Source organism: Miscanthus floridulus, chromosome 14 (genome assembly GCF_019320115.1).
Source record: "Miscanthus floridulus cultivar M001 chromosome 14, ASM1932011v1, whole genome shotgun sequence".
In the NCBI taxonomy this organism is placed as follows: Eukaryota; Viridiplantae; Streptophyta; class Magnoliopsida; order Poales; family Poaceae; genus Miscanthus; species Miscanthus floridulus.
Genome location: NC_089593.1, coordinates 2,975,412 through 3,001,948, shown reverse-complemented (window position 1 = coordinate 3,001,948; position 26,537 = coordinate 2,975,412). Strand labels below are relative to the sequence as shown.

Genomic DNA, 26,537 nt, shown 5'->3' with positions numbered 1-26,537 from the left:
AACGTCTGAATCTATACCAGGTGGTGGGTAGGTACTCAATATTCACACTGCTAGTTTGTGCCTGCGATCATAATGGGCGATGCTATAGTTCAGTCACCTATTTTTTAGTTTTTGTTTTTGTAAGGCATCTATATCCTAACCTACTGTGATTGCGACGTGTTTAAATCGGAGGTTAATAGGCACCTGTGCAAACACGCTACAGTAGGTCAGGGGAGGGGAAACATGCATGTGAGTACTGCTGTCAGCTTTAGAGGAAGAACTTAGGGGTTTTCAGGTGCCTGAACAACAGGATCGGAGGTGCAAAACAATATGAATTGATCAACTCATCAGGCCAATTAAGCAAGGTGATGACATATATAATCTATTGGAGCTCAACAGAATGTTGGTAGTTGGCTGTATACCAAACTGAGTTGACATCAATCTGTCATACAGAGTAGTACTAATATTGCTGTCATGATGTTTTAACAAACAGTTAATGATGCTACATTGATGACATCAATTATCACTCTGTCCATTCAGAAATATACACAATCTACTGCATCTTAACTTTAAGTGCCATTCTTCGTGAACGGCAATGCAAGACAGTGTAAGTGTTTCGGCTTAAACATCATAGAGTATATTCTTAAATAGAGACAACATATACATTATTTCGATTTTCCCTTAAGTAACACTAGTGATTAAATGTGCTTGCATATACTATTGCTCAATGATACTCCCTCTTGTTTTGGAGACACTGCAAAGTATTCAAGCAACAAGAATTATTGAACAAGAACAAGTAGTACGTTTAATTCTTTGTCATTCTGTCATCGAGGAGGGGAGAAAAGAGAAATGTGACGAGGGCAGTATCTTTGCCGTGAAAGACGCATCAGATGACGACGAATGCTACACTCTGGCTTCTGTTGTCCTCGCAGTCTAGCACCAATTCAAGTCAACTCGCAAGGCAAGGCATATGCATTTGATAAAATAAATGATCAAGTCAATAGCCGGTGGATTCCTTAAGCCAATCATGAAGTTAACAGGGTGCGAGACGACAGAGGCCAGCGAAAACCCCTGTCGTTGCTTTTTTCCGACGTATTATTGCAAGCTTCTAGTTTTCACATGGAACTTTGTTGATGCCATTCTCGCTGCGATTGCGAACACATAGTTGATATGTGGCCATATGTAAGTGTGATTGTCAAGGAGATGAGCTTTGGTTAAGTGTGTGTAGAACTAACCGAGGCATGAGTGGGTGTGTGTGAAATCTGTTTAAAAAAAAAACTCAACCCTCGGATGGCTAGATAGTCCCAGAACTTTACGCTTTAAGAAGGAGACCTCTGGTCAAGAAAAACCTCCAAACCCCATTACCCTGCACACACATAGGGGCCTGTAACCCTGAGTGGGCCAATCCGTAACCTGTGCTCGGGGAAAAGCAAAGCGGGCGAGAGGATTTTTTTTCCCTCTGGCCAGCATACATCGCCCCCGAGAGGATCGATCCCCGGCCAGCACGGTGCCGCAGAAGCGCTAGACCAACCGGACTGGCTTCCGTTGGCGTGAAATCTGTTCCAGAGAACTTAGTCTTATTGGTATTGGCCCATCCTTCTTCCTACGACAAGGCCAATGCACTAAGTGTATCCAGTGTTTTGGGCCTATGTAGGGCAATGACTGAGCGAATCTCTTCTTTCAACCCTCCTAAAAACAGCTCTGGATCAGGTGGAAACCATGTTCCTGTGCAAACTTTGGAAACTATCGATCTAGACCACGGGCTGCGCATCCGATGGCTAGAGATGGAGGTGGGGCTTTTTTGCACTTAAACGCCTGCCCCCAGCACTGCTAATCATGTTGTTTTGCAAATCACCCCCAGCAAACAGGTCTGTGTCGATAGTTTGGCGTCGTTTCGTTTCTTGTCGTTTCGTTTTTCCTGGGCGCCGGCGCCGGCCACGAGCTGTTCGGCGAGGCGGGCAGGACGAGGACAGCATCGCAGGCGCGCCACCACCTCCTGGCTCCCGGATTCACTAGACGCCGACGTTGATTCGCTAGACGCCGACGCGAAGACGAATCAGGACGACGCCCAGACTAATCTGAATCAGTTCGTACGTGAGTATCCTCCTGTTCTTACGTGAGTCCGGCATGGAGTCGTTAGCTTGTTCATGTCATACGTGAGTCTGTAGGCGGAGGAGACTCGTCAAGAGTTGCGCCGTGAGTCTGCGCCGCCGCTGCCATGGAGTCCGGCGTGCGTGACGTTGCCGTTGATGCCGTCGTCGCCGTTGATGCCGTCATCGCCGTTGATCCCGTCTCCGTCGAGGCCGCCGCCATGGATCAGGCTGTTGATGCCGTTGTCGCCGTTGATCCCGTTTCCGCTGAGGATCATGCCGTCAACGACGCCGGAGTTGGAGCCCACCTTGAACATCCAAGCACACCACGACCAAAATCTTTTCCGAGTACAGCAGTAAGTTCCAAAGAACATTTGAAGCCAATGGTTGGAATGATCTTTGATACACTCGCAGATAAGAGGCATGGTTTTGAGAAACACAACCAATGGTTTTGAGAAACACAGCCATGGTTTTGTGTCGCCAGATAAGAGGCATTTGCTAAGATCCAACCGTAATGTCAGTGAGAGGGCAAAGAGTGCTTTGTTCAATTGTAGTCTGATATATACACATGAAGTTTTCAGTAAATTTCAGGAACAAATCTTAGCTGCAAGAGACCATTGCATTATTCAAGGTATTTCAGAGTGTGCAGATATAAAATGTTTCACCATCAGCAGCCAAACTGGAAAAGATCGACTTGTTCAGATGAACAAGTCGAACATGTTTGGTAGGTGCTCCTGTAAATTATATGAGTCTTATGGCATCCCATGTCGTCATATCATACAAGTGCTTAGAGCCGAGAAGCAAACTGAGATACCATCGTTATATATAATGAAGCGATGGGAGAAAAGATGTAAAAGGTGTGTACTTATTTTTTCCCTCTCTGTTCACCTATATTTTCTGTTTTGTACAATAGTCTTGATCAGATCTTCAATTTTACAGGGAACTATTCTTTGATGAGGAAGGTAACCTACTAGATGAAAAGCCTAAAGATCCTATGGAGGTGGCCATGCGGAAAAAGATTTCAGATTCACGCAACAAGTTTGAAGATCTTATTCAAATGGCCAAGAGCTCTGAACAAGGGATGGACTTTTTATATTATAGTTTATCCAACCTAGTAGAGCCTCTCCAAAAGATCATGCCTGCTATGAGAGTTGAAAAACAGGATGAATATGAATCTTTCCTTTGTAGTAAAATTCCAAAAGAGGTCGATATACATCCACCAAATGATGTCAACTCGAAAGGGAGATGCAAAAGAATTAAGAAGAGCAAGGAGACGAAGGAGAAGAAGGCTGGAAGTAAGGGTAAAGGTAAACGGACGTGTCGAAAATGTAAGCAAGAAGAGGATCATGATGCACGTAATTGCCCAAACAATGTTGTTGGCTGATTTTTCAATTGAACAATTTACTCTTGTGCTTCTTGTAAACACTGCAATGTACTTTGGATTTTGAGTTCACTGCAATGTACGACTGTACCATGCTCCTTTTTTTTAATTGCAGTTCGAGTGTACCTGCAATATGACCTTGTGGCTGAAGTCATAGTTCGGAAGAAGAATTTAGTTAACCACTTTCTGTGAACTCCTTTTGAAATGCACAAGATACTGGTTTATTTTCAATTCTGTGACTCAACTGAACTGAACTCAACTGCATGAAAAATTGCAAAGCACTTTCGGTGAAAAATAGACTGAAATTGCAAAGATACTAGTTTATATACTTGGTCATCTTCTATGAGTACATTCAATTTCAAGAAGTACAGTCAGACACACGGTAGAACCTAGTGTTCATGTCAATGATATTCAGAGCTTCAGAGTTCAGACCATCTCGTGCGGCGAGACTCTCTCCCGCAGGTAGCTGGCGTTGGCGAAGCAGATGGGCGCGTCGACGCGCAGGACGAGCACCCCCGGCGTGGCCCGCGCTGTGGCGTACTGGTCCATCCTCCGGTACGCCGCCGCGGAGCCCGGCACCTTGCCGAGGGCCGTGCTCCTCGGGCGCGCGACGGAGAGCAGGACCCGGAGCACCAGCACGGCGTCCATCCGGCTGCGCTGGGCGAGAGTCGCAGCCAGGCGCGCTGGGAACGGCGGCGGTGGAGAGCGGCGAGGCGGAGGGCGGCCCGCCGGCGAGTCGTGGGCACGCGGCGGCGGGATCTCGCCTGCGTCCGATGGAAAAGACGAACTGGCCGGGCGATAACACGGACCTGTTTGCTGGGTGCGCTGCGATTAGAGGAGGGGTGATTTGCAAAACAACATGATTAGCAGTGCTGGGGGCGGGCGTTTAAGTGTAAAAAAACCCCACCTCCATCTCTAGCCATCGGATGCGCAGCCCGTGGTCTAGATCGATAGTTTCCAAAGTTTGCACAGGAACATGGTTTCCACCTGATCCAGAGCCCCTAAAAACTGAGTGACAAAGTATACATCATCGTAGTTGCTTTCGTAGAGCAAAATTCCATGGGCCAATTGCTCAAATCATCGCTGGTAATCAGCAACCGACCCAGTCTGACGCAACTGCAATTAATACTGATCTTTATCGAATCGTTCAAATACTGTTGCACATAGCTGCCCCCAATCTGCAATATCTCCTCTCTTGAGTTTGCAACAAGAGCGCCGCTGAGCTCACAAAGTTCAACGCAATGAATCTTGTCTTCAACTGGTCACTCACCGAATACACCTCGAAATAAATTTCACAGCGGTCACGCCATAAGCGAGGATTCTTCCCATCAAATTTGGGAAACTCAAGTTTGGGAAATGGCGTTGAACGAGAAATTGGATCTCTAAATGAAGAATTAGAAGCATGGTGGCGCGGGAAGGTCTCAAGATGGTTGCGGAGCCTAGTTGAGGTCGATAGGGTTGACCCCACCCGATGGTGGTGGTGGCGCCAGCCCCGCTGCAGCAGCGATGACGATGGTGGCGGTGGCGGAATGGCTTCCAATTGTTGCAGTTGCGCCGCCGCCGCGTCAGTCTTTGTCAGCAACGAGCCGAGCGATGCATCAGCCGCCGTACGCCAGCCTCCAAACCATTCAGCTTGTCGAGGGTCTGCTACATCATCACCTTAAAGCCGTTGAACTTGTTCGCCAATTCTTTCATATTCGTCGCCATTTGCAGCTCCAAGGCGCCAGTCCGAGTAGTGGAACAAAAAATTTCTTGCAAAATCGTCCCCGAGACCATGCTCTACATACCAATTGTCACGCTACTACAGCTCTGGGATGGAATCTAAGGAACATAGCAAGAATTTAGGATTGGGAATGGAGATGAACACAGCTGTTCCGCGAGGACGAGGACAGTTTATTCACGAAGAAACAGACTTCTTACAACCGTTACCTTTTTTTTAGTGGAACTTGCAACTGTTACCTGTTTCTCCTCTGCCAACCGGCTTATAACTGCGCCGATGGGCCTCAAGTGGGTACAAAAGAGCCCACTCACGCCGAGGCCCATATGGAGCACCATCCCGCCAGAGCCCTTTAGTTTCATGACATCACCGAAGACCGCAGGCCACCGCAAGCCCGAAAATATTTTTTCTTTTTCCCCCCACTCCGCAGCCTTCGATTTGGATTTTGGAGCGAGTCGTTCGCATCCAAGTAGTTTTCAATTATTTTTTCTTTTTCTTTTTCTTTTTTAAAATAATCTGTGTTTCTTCTTCTATATACTACGAAACAAATTTTTTTTAGATTTAGAAGTTTGTCGGAACAAGTTATGCGAAAAAATTGTTAGATAATAAAAAATTATGTGTATAAATTATGTTTATTCATAAAATTATTATACAAAATTTGTGTCAGACAAATCTGTGTTGAGAAATTGTTATAATAAATTTGTCTGCTAACAATTATGAATAAAAATTGGGTTCTAAATATAATGTACTCTCTCTGTCCTTAAATAAGTGTCGTTCTCGCTTTCCGAGAAGTCAAACTCTTTTAACTTTGACCAAATATATATAAAATGATATTGATATTTGTAGTACATAATGAGTATCATTTGTTGAATCTATTTTCATAATAAACTTATATGGAGATAAAAATGTTGTTAATATTTTCTACCACCCTAGTTAAACTTAAGAAAGTTTGACTGGCACAAATACCATAGCGACTTTTATTTAGAGACGGAGGGAATAGAAAAGCTACCATGATAAGTTGTCTATAAAATCAGTAAAAAACTATATCAAAAAATATGATAAAAATTATGGTGATAAATTTGTTTTGTAAAATGTTATATAAATGATTTTTCTGTATTGTTCCTCAAAAAATTATACATAAAAGTTATGTTCATCACTTTGCAACTCTCTAAGAAAATATGATGATAAATTTTGTCCGCAAAAAGTTATACATACAAGTTGTAAGTATAACTTTGTAATTTTCTAAAAAGAAAGGTTACTGGAATATTTTTTTCTAAAAAAAGGAAAGCAGCGAGCCTATGGGACTGTCGTTCGTCGATTTATGCCTATAACTTTGTAATAACTTTCAAAATAAGAAAATTTTTGAAAATGTGTAGGGGGGAGATTTGTATACATTCCCAAAAAACCATGACTTACAACTTTTTCAGAAAATTATGGTGATAAATTTGTTCTGTAAAAGCTGCCATGACTTTTCTTTTTTTAGAAAGTTATCAAGAAAAGTCATGGTGGCTATGGGATTGACCGTTGGATTTCAGCCCAACGATTGTTCGCTAATTAGGTGGATCATTGAGATCATGTGTGGGGGAGAGATTTGACACACCTTATTTACATCCTCCATCATAGGAATTATGTAAATCGGAGGTGGTGGCTATATGTCGGGTTCATAAACCCGGGGTCCCCAATGGACATGCTTCCTTGCAAAAACTCAACCCAGCAGACGGCGTAGCAACAACGCTTGTCTCTCGGGCCGGCCCATATACATAATGACAGTCCGGGACAACGATTCGGTCCTCGACCGGGAGCCCTGGCCAAGGTGGGGGCGAGGTCCAACTCCGACCTCCTTTTTCGACCAGAGATACGCCGGACCTCTACTCACGGTTCTTCCTCGACCAACACGGTCGAGGCCAACTGGGGACGACCGACCGGGGACGCCCGCTCGGTGAGGGCTTAGGGATCAGGCAAAGCAGATAAGGTAAGGCGCTCAAGTCAACCGCAATACCGAGGACCGTACCCTGCCATGCCCTACGCACCTTTAGGACGGTGCCATCAGGTCATGCCAGATGGGCACTATGCAACCTCCCAGGCGTGTCGGAGTACAAATAGTATTGTAGGCACCGACGTTTACCGTACCAGGCGAACACGGTAGAGCCTGCCACATGCGTCTGACATAAAACAGTATTGTGGGCGTCGACGACAGTCTCATACCCGACAGCGTGGACAACAAGACTAGGTAGCACATATATCCATTCTCTCTTTCAACTATACAAGGGGATACGCTCTTTCCTCTCTGGAGGACGTTCTCTCTGGCTCTCCTCAAAAAAGAGAATTTGAATAGCTCAATAGCTCTAGAACTCTAAAGCTACACAGAGCATACGCTCCAACACTTAGCGCACGTTAGAGCCCCCGTCACTCTCGACCCTTCAGTTCAGAGGCCGACTGGGCCTTTAGCAACACCCTTCTTATTCCCACTCGTTTGTAACCCCATATCAAACTTCGAGCATCTGGGCTCAGGAATAAAGTCACCGACCGACTGAAACTGGACGTAGGACATGTTGCCTGAACTAGTATAAATCCTGTGTCATTGAGTGCTAGGCCACATCCGATCACAACGCACGGCAAAACTACAAATATTTACTTGTTGGTCACTTTTCGCACCGACACTATATATATATATATATATATATATATATATATATATATATATATATATATATATATGGTAACAGGCATATCTGGTATCTTGTGTCATGGAGTTTATTTTTTTTATTTTGTTGGCTTCAGTTCGGTGAAATCCAAAAGGCTATTGTTTGGTATGTTCTCATTTACACTTACTCTCTTGCCCAAACCTTTTATATACAACTCCATAAAGCTCCTAGATTCCGCGCTCTCTCAGGGCTTTGGTTACTGTTCCCTGTCCGGCTGTCCAGCCCCCGCCCGCCGCGTGGCCACGCTGCTCGCAGCTGCGGGGCTCTCTTCCTCGTGGTCATCCCAACACCCACGCCCCTCAGGCCCACCACCCGCGCGGCGCCTCAGGCTCGTGCGTGTGCACGCCTGATTTCCCTCTCTCATGATTCATGGGCCCAGGTCTGCTCTGGCCCAGTCTTAGTATCCAGTGTCGGAGCCGTCGTCGCACCGCCTGGGCTGCCGCCTGCAGTCGTGGGGCGCTGCTCTCGGCTGCTTCACCCGCCTCCTCGGTGGTGTCGTCGGGATCAGTGGACGCCGCCCTCGCCTCCGTCGCCTTTCTCGGAAGCGCCGCCGCCGTTGTCTGGGTGTTCCGCTCGACTCGTGCGTCCGCGTGGGTGCCGTCGGGATCAGCGGGGCCGCCCTCGGCTCCATCGCCACCGTTCTCCGCCGTGCTTTTGAGGTGTCTTTCTTTAATCTGCCGCTTCCTGCATCATCGCGTCGTCCTCTGCTTCGTTCATTCCTGCTTACTCCGAATCCGGCCGCTGCATAGGCTAGCGCTAGCACGCCGCTCCTCCCTCTCCTCCGCATCCAGCCAGCAACGTCATCTCTGTAGGATCCGTGGGGTTCTCACCTCTTCAGCAGCGGCTGGTGCCGGCCGGCCCTACCACCGCCCCTCCCTGCGTCCAGCACGATGGACGCGCATCGGCGCCCGTCGTCGATGCTCGGCCCGGTCGCTCCCCGGCTGCGGCAGAGGACGGCAGGGCGGCTGTGCCGTCGACCTCACGCCGGCGCCAGTGGCCAGGATGCCCACCTCACGGATTAGTGGACGACCGCTCCCTAACATTCGCTCCTGTCCTTCCTCCTCGCCTACCCAGCGATTCCACCTCGGATTTGCCGATTTTGGCCTGCCTCTCAGCAGCTTGCTGATTAAGATGGCCTGTTCCCTGTTCCGTACTGCATCGCCGTATTTCAGACGTTTTCCCCTACGTCGACACCATGGGGGATTCAGGCAGTCTGATGAAGGCAGTGCCTGTGTAGACATTGCTAGCGAAACCTTCTAGATTGTTAGTGCCGGTTTGCTACTAATTTGTTGTTTCCTTTCGCATATGAGGTCTCTAACGGCATAGCTGCAGCAGGAACATCAAATGAAGTCGCAACAAGGTCAGGTCCATACCAATGTCATCCCAGCCCTCAAGTGCGTTGTCGTCAATCCAATGCCTGCCCTCACCAGTCGAATGAATCAGGCTATATCTTTTATTAATAGAGCTAGAGGACATTGCTTCATGTGCACTATTGCAGAAAGAAACCCAATGCAAACATGATTGTCAGTCTTACTTTTGCTAATTTAAGAGCAATCTGCAGATCCTGAATCGAATGAGCCATTCATCTATCTCTCATGATACCTTGCATTTGCATCTCATCAGGATCGTCAACTGCATCCATAAAAATGATAGTTTTGAGTATCCAAGAAATTTGTACTCTGCAATTTGCTCCTGCACATAATTGCAATACATCTATATTCTTCCTAGGAAAAGTTGACAAGTCTGCACCTCTCTCTCTAAAGTTTCAATTATAGTTTTCCTTTTGCTTTAAGCCTAACTAGCCTTTGTCTGGACTTCCAGCAACAAGCGCCTCTGGACTTCCAGCAACAACCGCCCTGGAGGCCCTGTTTCAGGAAACCAGCCATCCTCCTATTGTTCACTTGGTCATTAATCCTAATATTGTACTCCCTCCATTCCTAATTATAAGCCATTTTGGCTTTTCTAGATATGTTGTTTTTACTACATATCTATACATGGTGTATACATCTTTCGTAACAAGTTAATGAACATGCCCTTCTCTTAGGTAATATGCAGCTCCCTGCCTTCAGGCTGTATTGTATTCGGCTTTGCATTGTTTCTTCAAAGTTGGCTATTTACTTCAACATGGAGATAGAGTACCGGGTAATTGCTATCTTGCCTTGATTTCTTTGCAGATTGTTGTCAGCGAACGACAGCCAAGGGCTTCCTCAAGCTAAGGCCCAGCCTTGGACAACTTAAATCATGGCATTTGAAATAGCCAACCTTTAACCAGGTTCTTAAATCCCTATGCCTCTCACTTTGCCAACAATACCAGACTCTTGCATATACTTTTATTCTTTTGTTGTCTCATATTTGGAGAGGTTTTCTGGATCCCATAGGCTACAGATTTTGGTATGCATCCATCAAGACAGCTTCCACCAGCAGTTAGCAACAGCAAGTTACCACCTCTCCTCCCCTTCAATCCACTTTACTATTTTACACCATGTGTCCCTTCTGTCCTCTGCTCCTTTGCTCTGTTTTCTATATGCTAATTGAGAGTTATGCTAAGGTACACTGTTGTTTTGGGTTTTCATGCCTACAGTCTTTGTTTATTAGTTAGTGCACTGCTACTTTGTGCCTGAACCGTTACTTAGTCTCTTGCATATCCAGCTACTAATTATTACTGAATGGTACAACACACGGCTGTACAAGTACACTAATAGCAGGTACGTTCATGTTTTTATCAAATAGCAAGTATAGTTACAAATTTATTTACATGTAATACAAAGAAGTATACAGCCAATGGAAACTTTACGCGTATTACCCCTTTGCTATTTTACATATGGAGGTGGACTGGTCATTGCATTTGACATTCATTTGCAAACATACTAGATAAGATGATATGGGTTCGCCTTGTGCATGCCTTCTATAATACTTATTTTGATCTGCCTAAAATTATATGGATACCTTAGAATATCAGGAGTTTAGTCTTTTTATTTCACTGGAACAATTGATATGGGTTTGCGGAAGTTGTCTTTAATTTCATACCTTTTGATTACCAGCTACTCATAATTATTTCCATTCTAATAATGCAAATCACCTTAGGCTATAATCTTAGTTAAAACACCTAGCTCTTCTATCCGGTTATATGTTCATGTGCTCTTCCTGCATGTGTGATTTGTATGTTGGCTTTGAATAGGAAAAAAATAAAACATCCTAACCTGTTATTTCACCTTCTGGGTAGCTAAAAGAAAGGAAAAATGCATCTAGGTTATTTAATTCAGTGCTTCTTTGTTCTGTATCAAACTCGATATGTTTTAGAAGTAAGCATCCGAAATCTTAATATTGGATCAAAAACTATTCTCCCTCTGTCAATGACATTTCAAATTGCTAATTGTTGACGACTGCATGTTTTATGCAGCCCTGCCACCTACAATTTTTGGCAGTTACATGCTACCTTCAGGTTTGAGTAAACCAAATAGTGATGGATTTGGTAAGTGGCCTCCATAAAAGTTACAGTGTGTAAATGTAACTAATGTATTCCATTCTGAATCTTAATTGGTATCAAGGTTTTAAGAATATTGATATAGATTTTTTTAAAGAAATAGATGTTAGGTTTATTTGTGTCTGCACCTTTTCCTTTAAAAGTAGCCTGCAAAATGACAGGGATATACAAATGATTAAAAATATTAGCATCTCCCTCCTTCCCAGTTCAAAGGGACATGTAAATCTTTATTTATTCACCTCAGATTTCGATGCCTTGGAGCTTATGACATCACAAACTTCAGGATTACGGGTTACACGGCTAACAAGCACTGGGTATGTCAATTTATTTCTTTTTAACAACTTGCTGGTGGTTATTGAACATATATCATATATAAGATTTGTAGGAATTATGTGCCAAATTAAATCTTAAGGTATACATGTATGTCATACAACTCTGTATATGGGCTTGCTGCGAAAAAGAGGCTATAAGGGGACCACATTCATGGATTCTTTGGCCATCACAGAGTTTAGACTTCTTATCTTCAACATTACCTTTTTTGGGGAACTATCAGAGTTCTATACTGAAAAAATTTCCTGACAGATATGTTCTCAATATGATTCTTACCTATATGATTCTCTCTTAATGGTCCCAGTTTTGTGGTTTATGGTTTCAGTTTTGCGGATCTATATTTCCTGGAACCAGAAACTCAAAAGCGCTCATAAATCATGTTTTCTACACAAAATGTTAGGTCTATATGTTTTTTCAGTTGTCAGCTCAGTGTACCTATACAGGCCTCACATATTACCCTCTATTCGCCCATGAAAAATGTATCATTGTTATTGAACACAAAGCCATAGTTCTTTGTACAGTTCATTATTCATCTTCCTTCGCTGAGATTGTTTTCAAACTTGGATCCTTTCAATTTGGAATGGTATTTTGGTCATCATGTCTGGTTGGCAAATTGGCAGGTTAAAGATGATCTTCGTTTTTTGCATGTCCTCTTAGTATCTTACTGATTTGAGTTGTATTGCATGAGTCATTCCACCGCTTTACAGCGTGTTTGGTTTGCAGGCCAATAGTGTTTCATGTTGGGCTGTTACTGGTCCTTCGGAATGCATCTTACTTTTCTTTCATTTCATGTTCAGTTTACTTCAGACTTCTTATACTATATATACTAATTCATTATACACATATATTATTAATTTAGGCTCCGGTACAGTATGCGAGAATGCACCGGTATCGGCACGTTACGTTCCTATAAGCAAACCGGAAAAAACGACGGGTATGAAATTGGTAGGTTTGGTGAATCCCCCTCCAGCCACCCGCGGACCAGATAATGTGTAGAAACAACATGATCTGTTTCCTCTCAAATGGCCAGGACTTACCACATGCATCATAGAACCGACGAACCCTGCCAACTTCAGAAGGCCCTTCAGCATAAGATCCTCACCAACGGATGCCCAGCAGGAACCGGCGCAGCGGAGCGCGCCCCCATGTGCTAGTTTGTCTACGACGACCGTCCTTATGGCCTTATGGGCATCAATCATGACCCATTGAAGAAATCACAAGTCAAAACTTCTCACTTGTGTTCTTGATTCACGGATAGAGGTTAGCTTTTATATCGCGGTTAATCGAGCAGCGCACGGTTGGTAACTAGAAATGATGTGGTGCTGCGATTGAAAGGTTGATGTCTTTGTGATTGGAAGTTGGACTGTGTCAAATGTCCACCAAATCGGGAGTTATCTCCACCGTACCGTAACAGGACCTGTTTGACATAGCTCCACCACTGCCTCTAGAACTGTTTGGAGTCATTTTGTACCAAACGGAATAAAACAAAAACAATTTCACCCAAAGAGCCCCTTAAAACCTGCTCTCATAAAGGATAGATATGGGATAGAGCTTGAATAGTAGCTTTACCTAGCTCCACCTTGCTTTGGTGGGGCACCGTTTGGGATTCTATACGAGCATGTTTGAATGAGTTTCACATGTAGTGCTGTTTTGCCAAACAGTTTACTAAAACTGTTTCGGCTCTTCTTCCATCCTAGAGCTGATAGAGTTGAAGAAAAAAAATAGCTTAACCGGTAAAGCGAAGATGTGCCAAACATGACTTAAAGTAGCACAATTTTATATACGTGAGTGGAACTTATATAATGCGAACCTCCCCAGACAAGACTTGTGGTTTATATACGTGCACGTATTGTTCGAATAAAGATATATATATGTGTGTGCACGTGCAAGAATTGGACCAACAACCGACAGCTCTCCAAGACTCCACTGGCAGCACTAGTTATTCGATTAGCACCCCATCCCTTATGAAATTTGTCACAGTAGGTACTACGCCAGCTCTTGAGAAGAGTTTGCTCCGCGGAAAAAGAAAATGTATGATACTTGAGGTACTAGCCTGCAAATCTCCTCCGCATCAAGAATAAAGCCATACGTCCTGCAGCTCAGAGTCCAGACACGAGTGAACAGTGAAGTGACAACTGACAAGTGAGCGGCCGGCTCCTCCCTGCTGTTGCTCCATCCACTGGCCATTGCAGTGGCCAGTGGCAGTGGCAATGGCTCGCCTCGCCGGCAGCGTTGCTGCCTTTCTTCTCGTCTTCCACCTCGTTGTCTCCGCTGCCTCTGGAAGCAGCAGCGTCGTTCTTGGGCGAAAGGGCAGCATCGCCGCCGCCGAGCAGTCGCCGGCGGTGGAGGAGGCGGTCTCGAGGGGACAACCAGCGGGGAGGTACGCCGTCATCTTCGACGCCGGGAGCACGGGCAGCCGTGTTCACGTCTTCAAGTTCGACAAGGAGCTCGACCTCATCCCCATCGGCGACGACATCGAGTTCTTCTCCAAGGTATGTAGGTGCTCAGTTGTAGTGTTTTCATTTTCGGAAATTAAAATTTATCGGAGGTCGCAGATAAAGAGGATAAACAGGATATATCGAAAATATCGGATCAAATTCAAATAAAACTTAATTTGAATTTAAGTAAATTTAAATAAATTTAAACAAAATTTATACGAAAAAGATAGATATTTCCTTATCGGCACCTACGGATAAAAAGGATATATTGAAAATATCGGGAGATTTCGGTCGATAAATTTTTCCCTGGTACTAGTTACCACTTACCACTTCACTTCAGCTTCAGAAAGGAAATATAGACTCAACAAGAGTGAACAATATTTGACTTTAAAAAAACAAGTGACAATAATGCAACGGAAGAACACGAACAGTGCATGATGACCGTATATGGCATCCCGAAAACGAGCCAACACACCAGTAAAAGTTTGTAACCGGTTGGTGGTGGACCTTATCCATATTATGCTCAACGCCGATATACAAGGGGCTCACACAGCATGTGACCTGTTGGGGTCCTCACATGGTCCTCAAATTTGGATGCTAGTGTACACTTTAGCAATAACAGATAAGAATAAGAAAGACGGAAAATAAATTTGAAACAACATTTCTTTCATTTGCCCTCTTTATATGCAAAGCAAAGTTACTGAGTGGATTATTTATGAATTACTACGTGTCCATGTTTGTGACTTGTTGATGATGCAGATAAAGCCCGGGCTGAGCTCATTTGCGGGGAAACTTCAAGAGGCTGCAAACTCTATACTCCCCCTTCTTGAGCAGGCTAAGGGGATTGTCCCTCCCAGGCTTCAGAAAAATACTCCACTCAAACTTGGGGTAATGAATTGTTTTCTTCATCTAAGTTCATCATCTAGTGAAAAGAAAATCTCAGGACCTATGTAGCTGTCCATGTTTCAATCGACCTGTCACTCTATTGAAAGTCCTGTTCGGTCTCGAACTGAAGTGTTTCCATCAAAAATTGCAGGCAACAGCTGGTCTAAGACTAATTGGAGACGAGAAGGCAGAGGAGATTCTTGAAGCGGTAGCTTACCATCTTACTAACCAAATTATGCCTTGTGTGTATTCTAGATATATACAAAGTTTTCTTTTTTCTTAATTTTTTTCTAAATGCAGGTCCGAGATCTTGTCCACACCAAGAGCAAATTCCAGTACAATCCCAAATGGATCACTGTTCTCGAGGGAACTCAAGAAGGATCTTACCTATGGGTATGTACACTATTCCTAACTTCTGTGTTATTTACTAATTTCCTTGTTTTTTTTTGTCAGAAAAAAATGTGTAATATATCTCGTGTACTCAGCTTGTAAAGTATGATGCATGTGGCACATGTATGTGTTGTAGGTTGCTCTGAATTATCTGCTAGGTAAATTGGGAGGGGACTACTCGAAGACGGTTGGTGTGATCGATTTGGGAGGTGGATCAGTGCAAATGGCATATGCCATTTCCACGAGTGCTGCTGCAAATGCTCCAGCTGTGCCTGATGGGAAGGATCCATATATTACAAAGGAGTACCTCAAGGGAAAAGATTATAACCTCTATGTTCACAGGTTTAGCAAACATTATGTTTAAACTTTAACTTACCTAGCCTTTCAATAACTTTTACATTTTGTTGGAAAGAGTAAACTATGATGGCACTTACTACATCGTTTAGTGTTTGCAGTTTTTTACATTACAGTAATAATCATCAAACCATGACGATTCAGTAAAAGAATTATTAAACCATGATGAAGGTTTTCTGTATCAAATCATGAACTAATCATGTATGCTCTGGTTTGTGACCAATGCAAGTAATCTTCCTTGTTTACCTCTGCAGTTACTTGTACTATGGCATGTCTGCTGTTCGAGTAGAGATCCTGAAGGCAAAGAATGGGCCATTTAGCCAATGCGTATTGCGTGGGTTCAGTGGTATGCTGGCATACATGCATAATCAGCCTCCTTCTTGTTTATCAATTCATCGTTTTTCCAGTAACTAGCAGACTTTGCTATCATATCATTCATTAAGGTACATACAGCTACAATGGGAAGGACTATGACGCAACGGCGTCACCTGAAGGCGCAGTGTATGATAAGTGCAGAGAAGAGATAGTAAAGGCACTAAACCTGAGTGCACCATGTAAAGCAAAGAACTGCACCTTTAACGGCGTCTGGAACGGAGGTGGTGGAGCTGGCCAGGACGATCTCTACGTTGCATCTTTCTTCTTTGACAAGGTTTCACAGGTATATATAATATAAGTTAGCAACTCCTGATCATGTATATATAAACCTTCACAACTACCAGAGATGTTGAAAATGGAGTTTGAGCATCATCCAATGATTCACATGAATCACTTTGCAGGTTGGCTTCATTGACAGTGAGGCACCCAGCGTGAAGTCCACCCCATCGGCATTCAAAGCTGCTGCAGAGAAAGTTTGTTTGCTGAGTGCCGATGAAGCCAAAGCAGGGTACCCTGATCTCTATGATGTGCCATACATATGCATGGATCTCATCTACCAGTACACATTGCTTGTAGATGGCTTTGGTAAGTGCAGATAAAAATATAAAATACATGTTTAGATATCAGGAAAATCTCCCTGTCGGATGGTCGATATTCGCTCAACAATTGACACTCAGGTGTTTGGAACAAACCAATTAATTAAATGTGGTTTACACAGGTTTGGCTCCAACGAGGGAGATTACTTTGGTGTCTAGAGTGAAGTATGGGGAGTTCTACGTTGAGGCAGCATGGCCTCTAGGCACTGCCATTGAAGCTGTTGCACCCAAGAAGATGAACCAGGATGCATAAGGTAGTCTTTTGTAATAATCTCTGATGAGAAATCACTCTGTCGTGCCGATGTTCTGAAATAATTTCAGTCTAGTTCATGAGGATAAACTTTATAGGAGCTAAGACTGATGACGAGAAGCTCTTCTAAGAGAGAATAATAATGCAGATCATTTTGGTGCCCATTCATCTTGAGTTTCATGATTCAGTTTTTACATGGATTTGACATTGGCTGAACAATTCGTTTCAAAGAAGACACTTGTGCAGTGCGAGAGAGAGTCTGCTCGCCCCCGCTCCACCGCCGATGGCCACTCCGGCCCCGGCGTCCACTAAGCACATCGCCGCTGACCGCGTGGTCGCGCCGCCCAACTCAGCCATGGAGCCCGGCTCTTGCTGTCGTCGTTCTTGGGCGGACGAGGTCGAAGAGGATGAGGCCGCTCGGAGCAATGGTAGATCTGTGTTCCTGGAGCTGCCGCCTCTGGCCGCGGCTGCGCACGCCGAGTTTGTCCTTCGCGCGAGCTCGCTCGACCCTCAGGCAGAGCCATTCATGGCGTCTCTGGGCAGTTCAGGGGGGGAGGCTCCACTTCACCGACTCGGAGGCCTCTCTCAACGACTCCAACGCGCCTCCTTCGTCGGGTCATGGCAAGGCGGTGCGTCGGCCTCGGTCGCAGCGTCGGCGCCGTCGCCGCTGACCGTATCACGGGGGCTTCATGGCCGACGCGCGGAGGGATGCTGGGTCTCAGGCACCTCAGTCCCCCTCGGCTCGCGTCCATCGTCATGCACCCTCCGCGTATGTCCTTCGCGCCGGACGCCGAGGGCTTCCGGCAGGTTCAGAGCAGGAGGCGTTGGCGTCGCGCCCCGTCACCACATCGGCCGGTCCCGTCGAACCTCGTCGGGAAGTGCTTCAACTGCCTTGCCGGTGATCACGTGCATGCCGAGTGCACTTTTCCGGCGAAGTGCTACAACTGTAGGGATGTCGGGCACCAAGCGAGGGACTGCCCTCGCCCTCCCGCCCCTGGTCGCTGGGATGGCAAGCGCGGACGCTCTCCGCCGCGTACGTCCGGCACTCGCGGGGGTGCTCGACGTCGTCAGTCCTCTCATAGTTGCCAGCGGATACAACTTCGGCGCGTTCGGCGAGTCGGACCGGCCCCGTCGAGCTCCGCGCTCCCCGGTGCGGCGAGGCCAGTCACCGCCGGCTTCGCCGAGGTCGCGGGCAAGGAGGACCTGCTGGAGCTTGTCGTCGTCCCCCAGACTCCGGCCATCCAAGCGGCGGAGGATGCGTTGTCCCTGGCTCTGCTGGCACTTGTGGTCGGCACCAAACCGGCGGTCACTCCGGCCATGATTCTGGCTCATCTCGTTGAGCGTTATGGCGTGATGGATGACCGGGTCACCGTGCGCCGTACGAGGCCGGACGACTTCATCGTTCGCTTCAGTCGTCGCGAGGACCTAGAGATTGTCCTTCGTTCCCCGGCGCCGGAGGGTGCTCCCTTCATCCTTCGTTGGTGGAGGTGGAGTCGACTGATTATGGGCTCGGCGGGAGCGTTCCGATTCAGGGTGCTCGTAGGCCTCAAAGGCATCCCGTCGCACGCTCGTTCCAAGGAGACCGCGCAGGTCATCCTCGGGTCCTCTTGCATCAATGTCGACATCGCCAATCCGGAAGCCGTTGCGGACCCTGACGATGATTGCGAGCCCTTCGTCGCGGCATGGTGTGCGCACCCTGATCTCGTCCCTGATGACAAGATTATGGCTGTGCCTGAGCCGGAGGAGGAACATGATGGCGGGCCACCGCACTTCCTGCGTCCGCACGAAATCATCCATGATGAAGTGCCCGCACTCCGATACCTCGTTCGTCTCCGGATGATTGAGTACCAAGACTGGCATACACCACCGCCGTCGTCGGACGATGGCATGGACTTCGGCGGCGAGGACAGTGATAGCGGGGATAGCAATTACAATGGCTATCACCCTGGCTTCGGCGGCGGCGGCAGTGGCGGGTCGTGCCCAAGGACGATGCGGTTCGGCGGCAACGACCCCTGGCTGGGCCGTGGCTCCGGCCCGGCTTTTCGGGCGCAGGAATTGAGGGGGGCCATTGGCGTCAGCGCTCCGCACGCGGTGCAGGCGACGCGTGTCGACGATGGCTTGGCTCAACGGTTTGACCTTCAGCCCACACGCTACTGCTCACCCTCTCCTGTCAAGCTGATGGCGTTGGACCCGATGCTCTCTAAGGTGGCACTGTGCACGCTGCGGAAAGGTATCAGCTCCTGCAGCAGGTGTACCCACTCCATCGACCTTTGCCCGCGCGGCGCCCTGCAGTCTCACAGTCGCCATCGGGGCGTCGTGGGCGCTGCCTTAGAGGAGGGGTTTGAGCTGCTTGCGGGCTGGCTCACCCGCTTTCCTGTTGGGCCTGCTGATGGGCCTGACTGCCTCTCTGGGTCGTACTATGAGGAGGTATCCGGTGAAGGGTTATGCAGGGATGTTGGGGGAGGCTGTGGACATTTGTTTGTCTGGACCTGAAGATGGTGGATCTGGCCCATGTTCGCCAGGACTGGCCCAGATGCAATCGGGGTACAGCAGGTCGGCCCTCTAATCCCGTCGCCCAGGTCTCCTCGTTTTGATGGGTCTGAGATGTTCATAGACTCTTCTCCGCGCGTGGTCGTCGACGACGTCGCGACGGATGTATGAGGCGGTGCTGCAAGTAGCGACGATGCCGATCGAGAAGTTCATCTCCACTTTCAGGCTGCCTCTTCCGCAGCCGGTGCTACTGTCGACACCAAGGCTGAGGATGACTAGGGCCGAGAAGGCACGGGTACTGGAGGATGACGAGCTGGTCCCGAAGAGGAGTGCACGCTTGGCGGCCAAGAGCAAATGCGAGTGCTTTTCCCAGGCAGGAAGCAGCGGGTCTCTCGGACCGTTCGCGCCGCCTAAGCTGTCTCCAACCTGTTTCCCATGTTAGGTCAGAGTCTTTTTATTTGGAATGTTCGCGGCCTGAATTCGCAGGCCCGTCGTGATGTTGTGCGCCAGTTCTTTGTCCAAGAACGCGTGTCTGTCGTTTGTCTTGTTGAGACAAAAATTGATGTACTGCGACCACTCATGGTCTCTGATCTAATGGGTACAACATTTGACTATGTTTGCTTGCCTGCTGCTGGTGCCTCCGGAGGTATCATAGTCGCTTGGCGTCGCGATGTATGGTCGTCTTCTGGCCATGATTGCCGCCGTTTCTCTGTGACGGTACGTTTGCAGCAGACCTCGTCATCGATACCGCCGTGGTCGCTGTCTACGGTATATGGCCCGGTTGATGATCGTCTCAAACCAGAGTTCCTGGATGAACTTAAGGAGGTGCATGCGGCCTGCCCTGGGCCGCTGTTGATCTGCGGCGATTTCAACCTGATTTATCAGGCAGCAGACAAAAACAATGATCGCTTGAACCTCAGATCGATGCGTCGTTTCCGCCGCGCCCTGGACCACATGGCCGTCGACGAACTATACCTACATATGGTAGGCTATACACTTGGAGTAACGAGCGACGTCGCCCGACCATGGAACGCATTGATCGCGCGTTCGCGACCGTGCAGTGGTTAGACGCGTTCCCTAACCACCATCTGCGGTCGCTGTCCTCTGACTGCTCCGACCACGCTCCACTCCTTCTACAGCTATTGCACGGAGCCATGGGCTAAGCCACGCTTTCGTTTCGAGACCTTTTGGGTGCGCCTTGATGGCTTCGAAGATGTCGTTCGCCAGGCTTGGGATTGCTCGCTGTCAAACATTGACGCGTGTACAGAAGAGATCTTTGATCCTCGGCTAAAATGGGCTCTAGTCCCAGCATTTTTTGCGCCCGGGACTAGAGATACCTTTAGTCCCGGTTGGTGGCTTCAACCGGGACTAAAGGTCCCTCCCAACGGCTACTACGCCAGATAGAGGTGGCAGGGACCTTTAGTCCCGGTTGGAGCCACCAACCGGGACTAAAGGTAGACTTTTACTCCTGGTTGGTGGCTCCAACCAGGACTAAAGGTCCTTACCACCTCTGTCTGGCGCAGTAGCCGTTGGGAGGGACCTTTAGTCCCGGTTGGAGCCACCAACCGGGACTAAAGGTCCCCCCTTTATATCCCGGTCGTCTCCTTCTTCCTCCCCGAGCCCGAGCTCAGCACATTTTGAAGCTCACTGCACTAGTGTTCTTGCTTCCTCCCTCCATTGTTCCTCCATCCATTCTTCGATTCCCCCGTCGATTCTTCAGTTGTAAATGTTAACAATCTCATACTCTCATTTTTCACTATTGTCTTATCTCATTTTGTTCACTATATATCTATGGTTCTTTATTGTGGTTTTTTTTCATTTGTAAGCAATTTGAGCTCAAAATCATTTTAAGCTTGCATATTTACATGAACGAAGGTTAAAGTAGCTAGTTGAACTTGCGGATCGTGTTCATCTCAGCGAGCATGTTCTCTGCCGAGCGGTAATGGACATCAAGGAGGAGCTTTGATTCTACGAGGGAGAGCGGCAACGGTCGTGGAAGACCGTGTTCCCTTCCTCGTAGAATCAGAGCTCTTCCATGGCCAAGTACGGTGCCGTCTGGTGGAGAAATGCTCATCGAGATGATCACGTAAGCAAGGTCAACTAGTATGGATGGTTATTTATTCACATGTCCCGATATTGTTGCAGTAGTCTGTCAATCACCGTACCCAAACGTAGTATATATATAAATATAAACGATAATCGATTGTTATGTGTGTACACTCCCATTCTTCTGTTAATTTGCGGAAATATCATGTGAATTACTTACCTGCCGCAGTAAAAGACGAGAACACAATGACCATGGCCACGGCCATGAAAAATGTCAACGACACAACACTAGCAACTTTCTCGGCAAGCAGAGTAGTGTTAAACGCTCTGGAAATCTTTAAACTTCAAGCTTGCATATTTACATGAAGGAAGGTTAAAGTAGCTATTAAAAACTAGTATTCACTGTTCATTTGTAGCATGCATAGCACACTTCATTGTTTAGAGATATAGAGAATTTTAGAGTTTTTTAATTTTATTTGTTTATAAAATGAGAAATTTATAGTGTATTAAAAAATGAGTATAGAGAGTAGATGGCAACTGCTTTCGAGTCCTCGACCTCTCATGGGTTTCCAAAGCGACTTAGGCCGGGCCTCCCACTTATTGCATGCGACAAGTGTTGTGATGAGACGAAGATTGTGATGGAGTACCGAGTGAAGAAGGAGGGTCCCAACAAGGGTCGCATTTTCTACAAGTGTCCGGATCGCAATGTGAGTTATTTTATCGTATTTAATGACTATGGTTAGTTTATACCTATTTTCATGATGGTTGTGATTAAAGTTCTAATTTTCTGTTTTAATTTCAGTGGGATGGCACTAGATGTTCAGGCTCTACTGGGAGGAAGAGTATGTTGAACGCGTGCAAAAATATCTTGCACAACAGGCAGATATGGCGGCTAATGAGGCAGTGATCCAGCCGAAGAAGCCCAAAGTTGTTGAACAAACGGGGGATCTGTCTGTTTTAGTTAGGATTGGTCGCGAAATCCTTGTGCTGCTGAAGTGCATTTTAGCTTTAGTGTTTTTAGTGGTAGTTGGGATTATCTACATTGTAGCGATGATTTCTTAAATTTATAGCTTTCGTTGTGGTATGCATGTTGTATAATTAACTAATTATGTTCTAGGTTTTAATACGGTATTTATGTCATATAATGCAGATGAGTCAGCATTGGATGTACAATGCTGATCATCGCTCCCAAAAGTTCATGGACGGCGTGCATTCTTTGTTACGTGCGGCCGAGGCAAACAAACGCGATGGTTTCATGTGCTGCCCATGTGCCGTATATAAGAATACGGTGAAATATCCTTGCTCAAGGACTCTTCATTCACACTTGTTCAAGTCGGGTTTTATGCCAAACTATATTTGTTGGACGAAGCACGAAGAAACCGGCGTTGTAATGGAAGAAGGTGAAGAAGAACAATGGGACGACAATGATATTATTCCCGATGGTGCGTGCTTCAATGATACTGCAATGGGAGAAGCTAAAGAAGAGGTAGCCGCAGAAGATGAGTCTGTTGATGATCTTTGTCAGGTCATTCGTGACGCACAAAGAGAATGTGAAAGTGAAAAGGAGAAGATCAAGTTCGAGCGGATGCTAGAAGATCACAAGAAATTATTGTACCCAACTTGTGATGCTTGGCAGAAAAAGTTGGGAACCACACTAGAATTGCTGCAATGGAAGGCAAAGAATGGTGTATCTGACAAGGGATTTGGAGAGTTACTAAAAATTCAAAAGAAGATGCTTCCGAAGGACAATGAATTGTCCGCCACTACCTACGAAGCAAAACAAGTTATCTGTCCTATGGGGCTAGAAATCGAGAAGATACATGCATGTCCTAATGACTGCATCCTCTACCGTGGCAAAGAGTATGAGAAATTAGATGCATGCCCGGTATGCCATGCATCGCGGTATAAGATCAGGCGAGATGACCCTGGTGATGTTGAGGGCAAACGTCCGTAGAAGAAAATCCCTGCCAAGGTTATGTGGTATGCTCCTATAATACCACGCTTGAAACGTCTGTTCAGAAATAAAGAACATGCAAAATTGTTACGATGGCACAAAGAAGACCGTAAGGTAGACAATATGTTGAGACACCCTGCTGATGGGTCCCAGTGGAGAGCAATCGACAGAGAATTCCCAGAGTTTGCAAATGACGCAAGAAACTTAAGGTTTGCTTTAAGTACAGATGGTATCAATCCTTTTGGAGAGTAGAATAGTAGTCATAGCACTTGGCCTATTACTCTAAGTATCTACAACCTTCCTCCTTGGTTATGCATGAAGCGGAAGTTCATTATGATGCCTGTGCTCATCCAAGGCCCGAAGCAACCTGGCAATGACATCGATGTGTACCTAAGACCACTTATTGACGAACTTCTCATTTTGTGGAATAAAGAAGGTGTACGTGTGTGGGATGAGTACAAACAGGAACACTTTGATCTGCGAGCATTGTTGTTCGTAACAATCAATGATTGGCCTACTCTAAGTAATCTTTCAGGACAGTCAAACAAGGGATATAATGCATGCACACACTGCTTCAGTGATATTAGAGGTGTATTCTTGAAAAAATGTCGAAAGTTCATGTACCTTGACCATCGTTGATTTCTTCCTACAAATCACCCCGTAAGAAAGAAAGGCAAGCATTTTAAAGGGAAGGCAGACCACCTGACCAAGCCTCACAACCGAACCGATGAGGATGTACTCAATATGGTCAATGATGTGAAAGTCGTCTTTGGAAAAGGACATGGCAGCCAACCTGTTCCGAACGACGCTAACGGTCACGCACCTATGTGGAAGAAGAAGTCCATATTTTGGGAGCTACCCTATTGGCAAGTCCTAGAGGTCCGCAGCTCGATTAACATGATGCACCTGACGAAGAATCTTTGTGTGAACCTGCTAGGCTTCATGGGTGTGTATGGAAAGCCTAAGGACACATTTGAAGCACGACAGGACCTGCGTTGTTTGAGAGAAAGAGACAACCTGCATCCAGAGAAGACAGATGATGGACGCCATTACTTACGTCCTGCCAGCTACACTCTAAGCAAAGAGGAGAAGGAAATCATGTTTGAATGCTTAAACAACATCAAGGTACCATCTGGATTCTCCTCAAATATAAAGGGTATTATAAATGTGCCAGAGAAGAAATTCTGTAACTTAAAGTCCCATGACTGTCATGTTCTCATGACGCAATTAGTTCTAGTTGCATTAAGAGGAATTCTACCTCCAAATGTACATCTAGCCACCGTGAAGCTATGTGTATTCCTCAATGCAATTTCTCAGAAGGCAATTGATCCAACTGATCTAGCTAAACTACAGAATGATGTGGTTCAATGTCTCGTCAGCTTTGAGTTGGTGTTCCCTCCTTCCTTCTTTGATATCATGACACACCTCCTAGTTCACCTAGTCAAGGAGATTTTCATTCTCGGTCCTGTGTTTCTACACAACATGTTCCCCTTAGAGAGATTCATGGAAGTCCTGAAGAAATATGTTCACAACCGTGCTCGCCCAGAAGGAAGCATCGCCAAGGGCTATGGAACAGAAGAGGTCATTGAGTTATGAGTTGGCTTTATTCCCGACCTTGACTCGATTGGTGTTCCTGAATCGAGACATGAGGGGAGACTAAGCGGAAAGGGGACACTAGGGAGAAAAACATATATTGGTACGGAGGATGATTATTTTAATAAAGCGCACTACACAGTTCTACAGAACTCCTCTTTGGTAGATCCGTATATTGAGACACACATGGATCTCTTACGATCTGAGTTTCCAGGGAAGACTGAAGCTTGGATTACGCGTAAGCACATGGAAACTTTCGGCGGTTGGTTGCGAAAAAAATGTTAAGGTGATGAGAGCATCCATGAGCAACTGTATTTATTGGCTATGCAACCATCATGGCATATCGTCACATACAAAGGGTACGAGATAAATGAGAACATATTCTACACAGTAGCCCAAGATAAAAGGAGTACCAACCAAAACAGTGGTGTCCGCATAGATGCCATAGACCCGAATGGAAATAAGCAGACATATTATGGCCGCATAGATGAAATATGGGAACTAGAATATGCACCTACTTTGAAGATCCCATTGTTCAAGTGCCAATGGGTCAAGGTGACCGGAGATGGGGTAACAGTAGACAATGAGTATGGAATGTCAACAGTAGACCTTAGTAATATTGGGTACAAAGACGAACCATTCGTCTTTGCCAAGGATGTGAATTAGGTGTTCTATGTCAATGATATGTCTATCAAACCAAAAAGAGAGAAAAACGATAATGACTCAACCAAAGAGCCAAAGTGCCACATAGTTCTTTCAGGGAAAAGAGTCATCGTGGGAATTGAGGACAAGTCGGACATGTTAGAAGATTATAAAAATGATGACCGAATTCAGCCCTTCAAAGTGAACAAAGACCCTAGCATCTTGGTAAATGATGAGGACACTCCATGGTTACGACGCGATCATAACCAAGGGACATACATAAAGAAGAAGTTCACTGCTATGCCCACTTGATGATATAGTGATTTAATGTAGCGTGTGTTTGAGATATTATGTAATAATTATGAATTCAGATGTTTATTATGTCATGTTTCAAATTAAATCAATGTTTGATTTGGTGGAATTTCTCTCTCGAAAAGTTAAATTAGGATATTGAGTGATGAAAAATTAAAATATTAATGTTAAAATGATGTGAAAATAAATTTCCTGTCCAAAACCAATAGTTTTAATAATTTTAATTAAACATCACATTTTTGTATTAACGAAATAATAAATATTAGTTACATTATGTTTTATAATTATAACAAAAAATAAAAAAAGTTAGGTTATAGATTTTTCCTATGTGCAATAAAGAAAAGGAAAATCCATATTTTTAACAAAATAATTTTATGACTTTTATTTAATTTACTATGTATTTAACAAGACTATTGCATTTCTATTAAAAAAATTTGCTCAAAACAGGCTGGAAACGAAACTGCAGCCCACCTTTACTCCTAGGTGGGAAGTCCACCCGGGAGTAAAGGTGGGCTACAGTTTCGTG

The 26,537-nt window shown here is 45.8% G+C and overlaps 2 protein-coding genes and 1 pseudogene across 2 annotated transcripts; all 3 read left to right on the top strand.

Moving 5' to 3' along the window:
• The first annotated feature begins 2,492 nt into the window (after nt 1–2,492).
• On the top strand, nt 2,493–3,453 carry LOC136502898 (protein FAR1-RELATED SEQUENCE 12-like). The gene is made up of 2 exons (XM_066498148.1): nt 2,493–2,926; nt 3,009–3,453. The coding sequence occupies exons 1-2, from the start codon at nt 2,493–2,495 to the stop codon at nt 3,451–3,453; spliced, it is 879 nt and encodes a 292-aa protein (XP_066354245.1).
• Nucleotides 3,454–13,792: 10,339 nt separating this feature from the next.
• LOC136505279 (probable apyrase 3) lies at nt 13,793–17,140 on the top strand. Its single transcript, XM_066500428.1, has 9 exons — nt 13,793–14,178; nt 14,884–15,012; nt 15,161–15,217; nt 15,310–15,402; nt 15,536–15,741; nt 16,008–16,099; nt 16,197–16,411; nt 16,530–16,713; nt 16,847–17,140. The coding sequence occupies exons 1-9, from the start codon at nt 13,897–13,899 to the stop codon at nt 16,975–16,977; spliced, it is 1,389 nt and encodes a 462-aa protein (XP_066356525.1). The 5' UTR covers nt 13,793–13,896; the 3' UTR covers nt 16,978–17,140.
• Nucleotides 17,141–17,229: 89 nt separating this feature from the next.
• LOC136502897 (uncharacterized) lies at nt 17,230–19,467 on the top strand (annotated as a pseudogene).
• The last annotated feature ends 7,070 nt before the right edge of the window (nt 19,468–26,537 follow it).

Excerpts from the sequence above, each read along its gene's own strand:
- LOC136502898 (XM_066498148.1), top strand. The coding sequence starts at position 2,493 with ATGGTTTTGAGAAACACAACCAATGGTTTTGAGAAACACAGCCATGGT. Across the intron at positions 2,927-3,008 it reads TGGGAGAAAAGATGTAAAAG|GGAACTATTCTTTGATGAGG; the intron begins GTGTGTACTTAT and ends TCAATTTTACAG.
- LOC136505279 (XM_066500428.1), top strand. The coding sequence starts at position 13,897 with ATGGCTCGCCTCGCCGGCAGCGTTGCTGCCTTTCTTCTCGTCTTCCAC. Across the intron at positions 15,742-16,007 it reads TATAACCTCTATGTTCACAG|TTACTTGTACTATGGCATGT; the intron begins GTTTAGCAAACA and ends TTACCTCTGCAG. Across the intron at positions 16,714-16,846 it reads ATTGCTTGTAGATGGCTTTG|GTTTGGCTCCAACGAGGGAG; the intron begins GTAAGTGCAGAT and ends TGGTTTACACAG.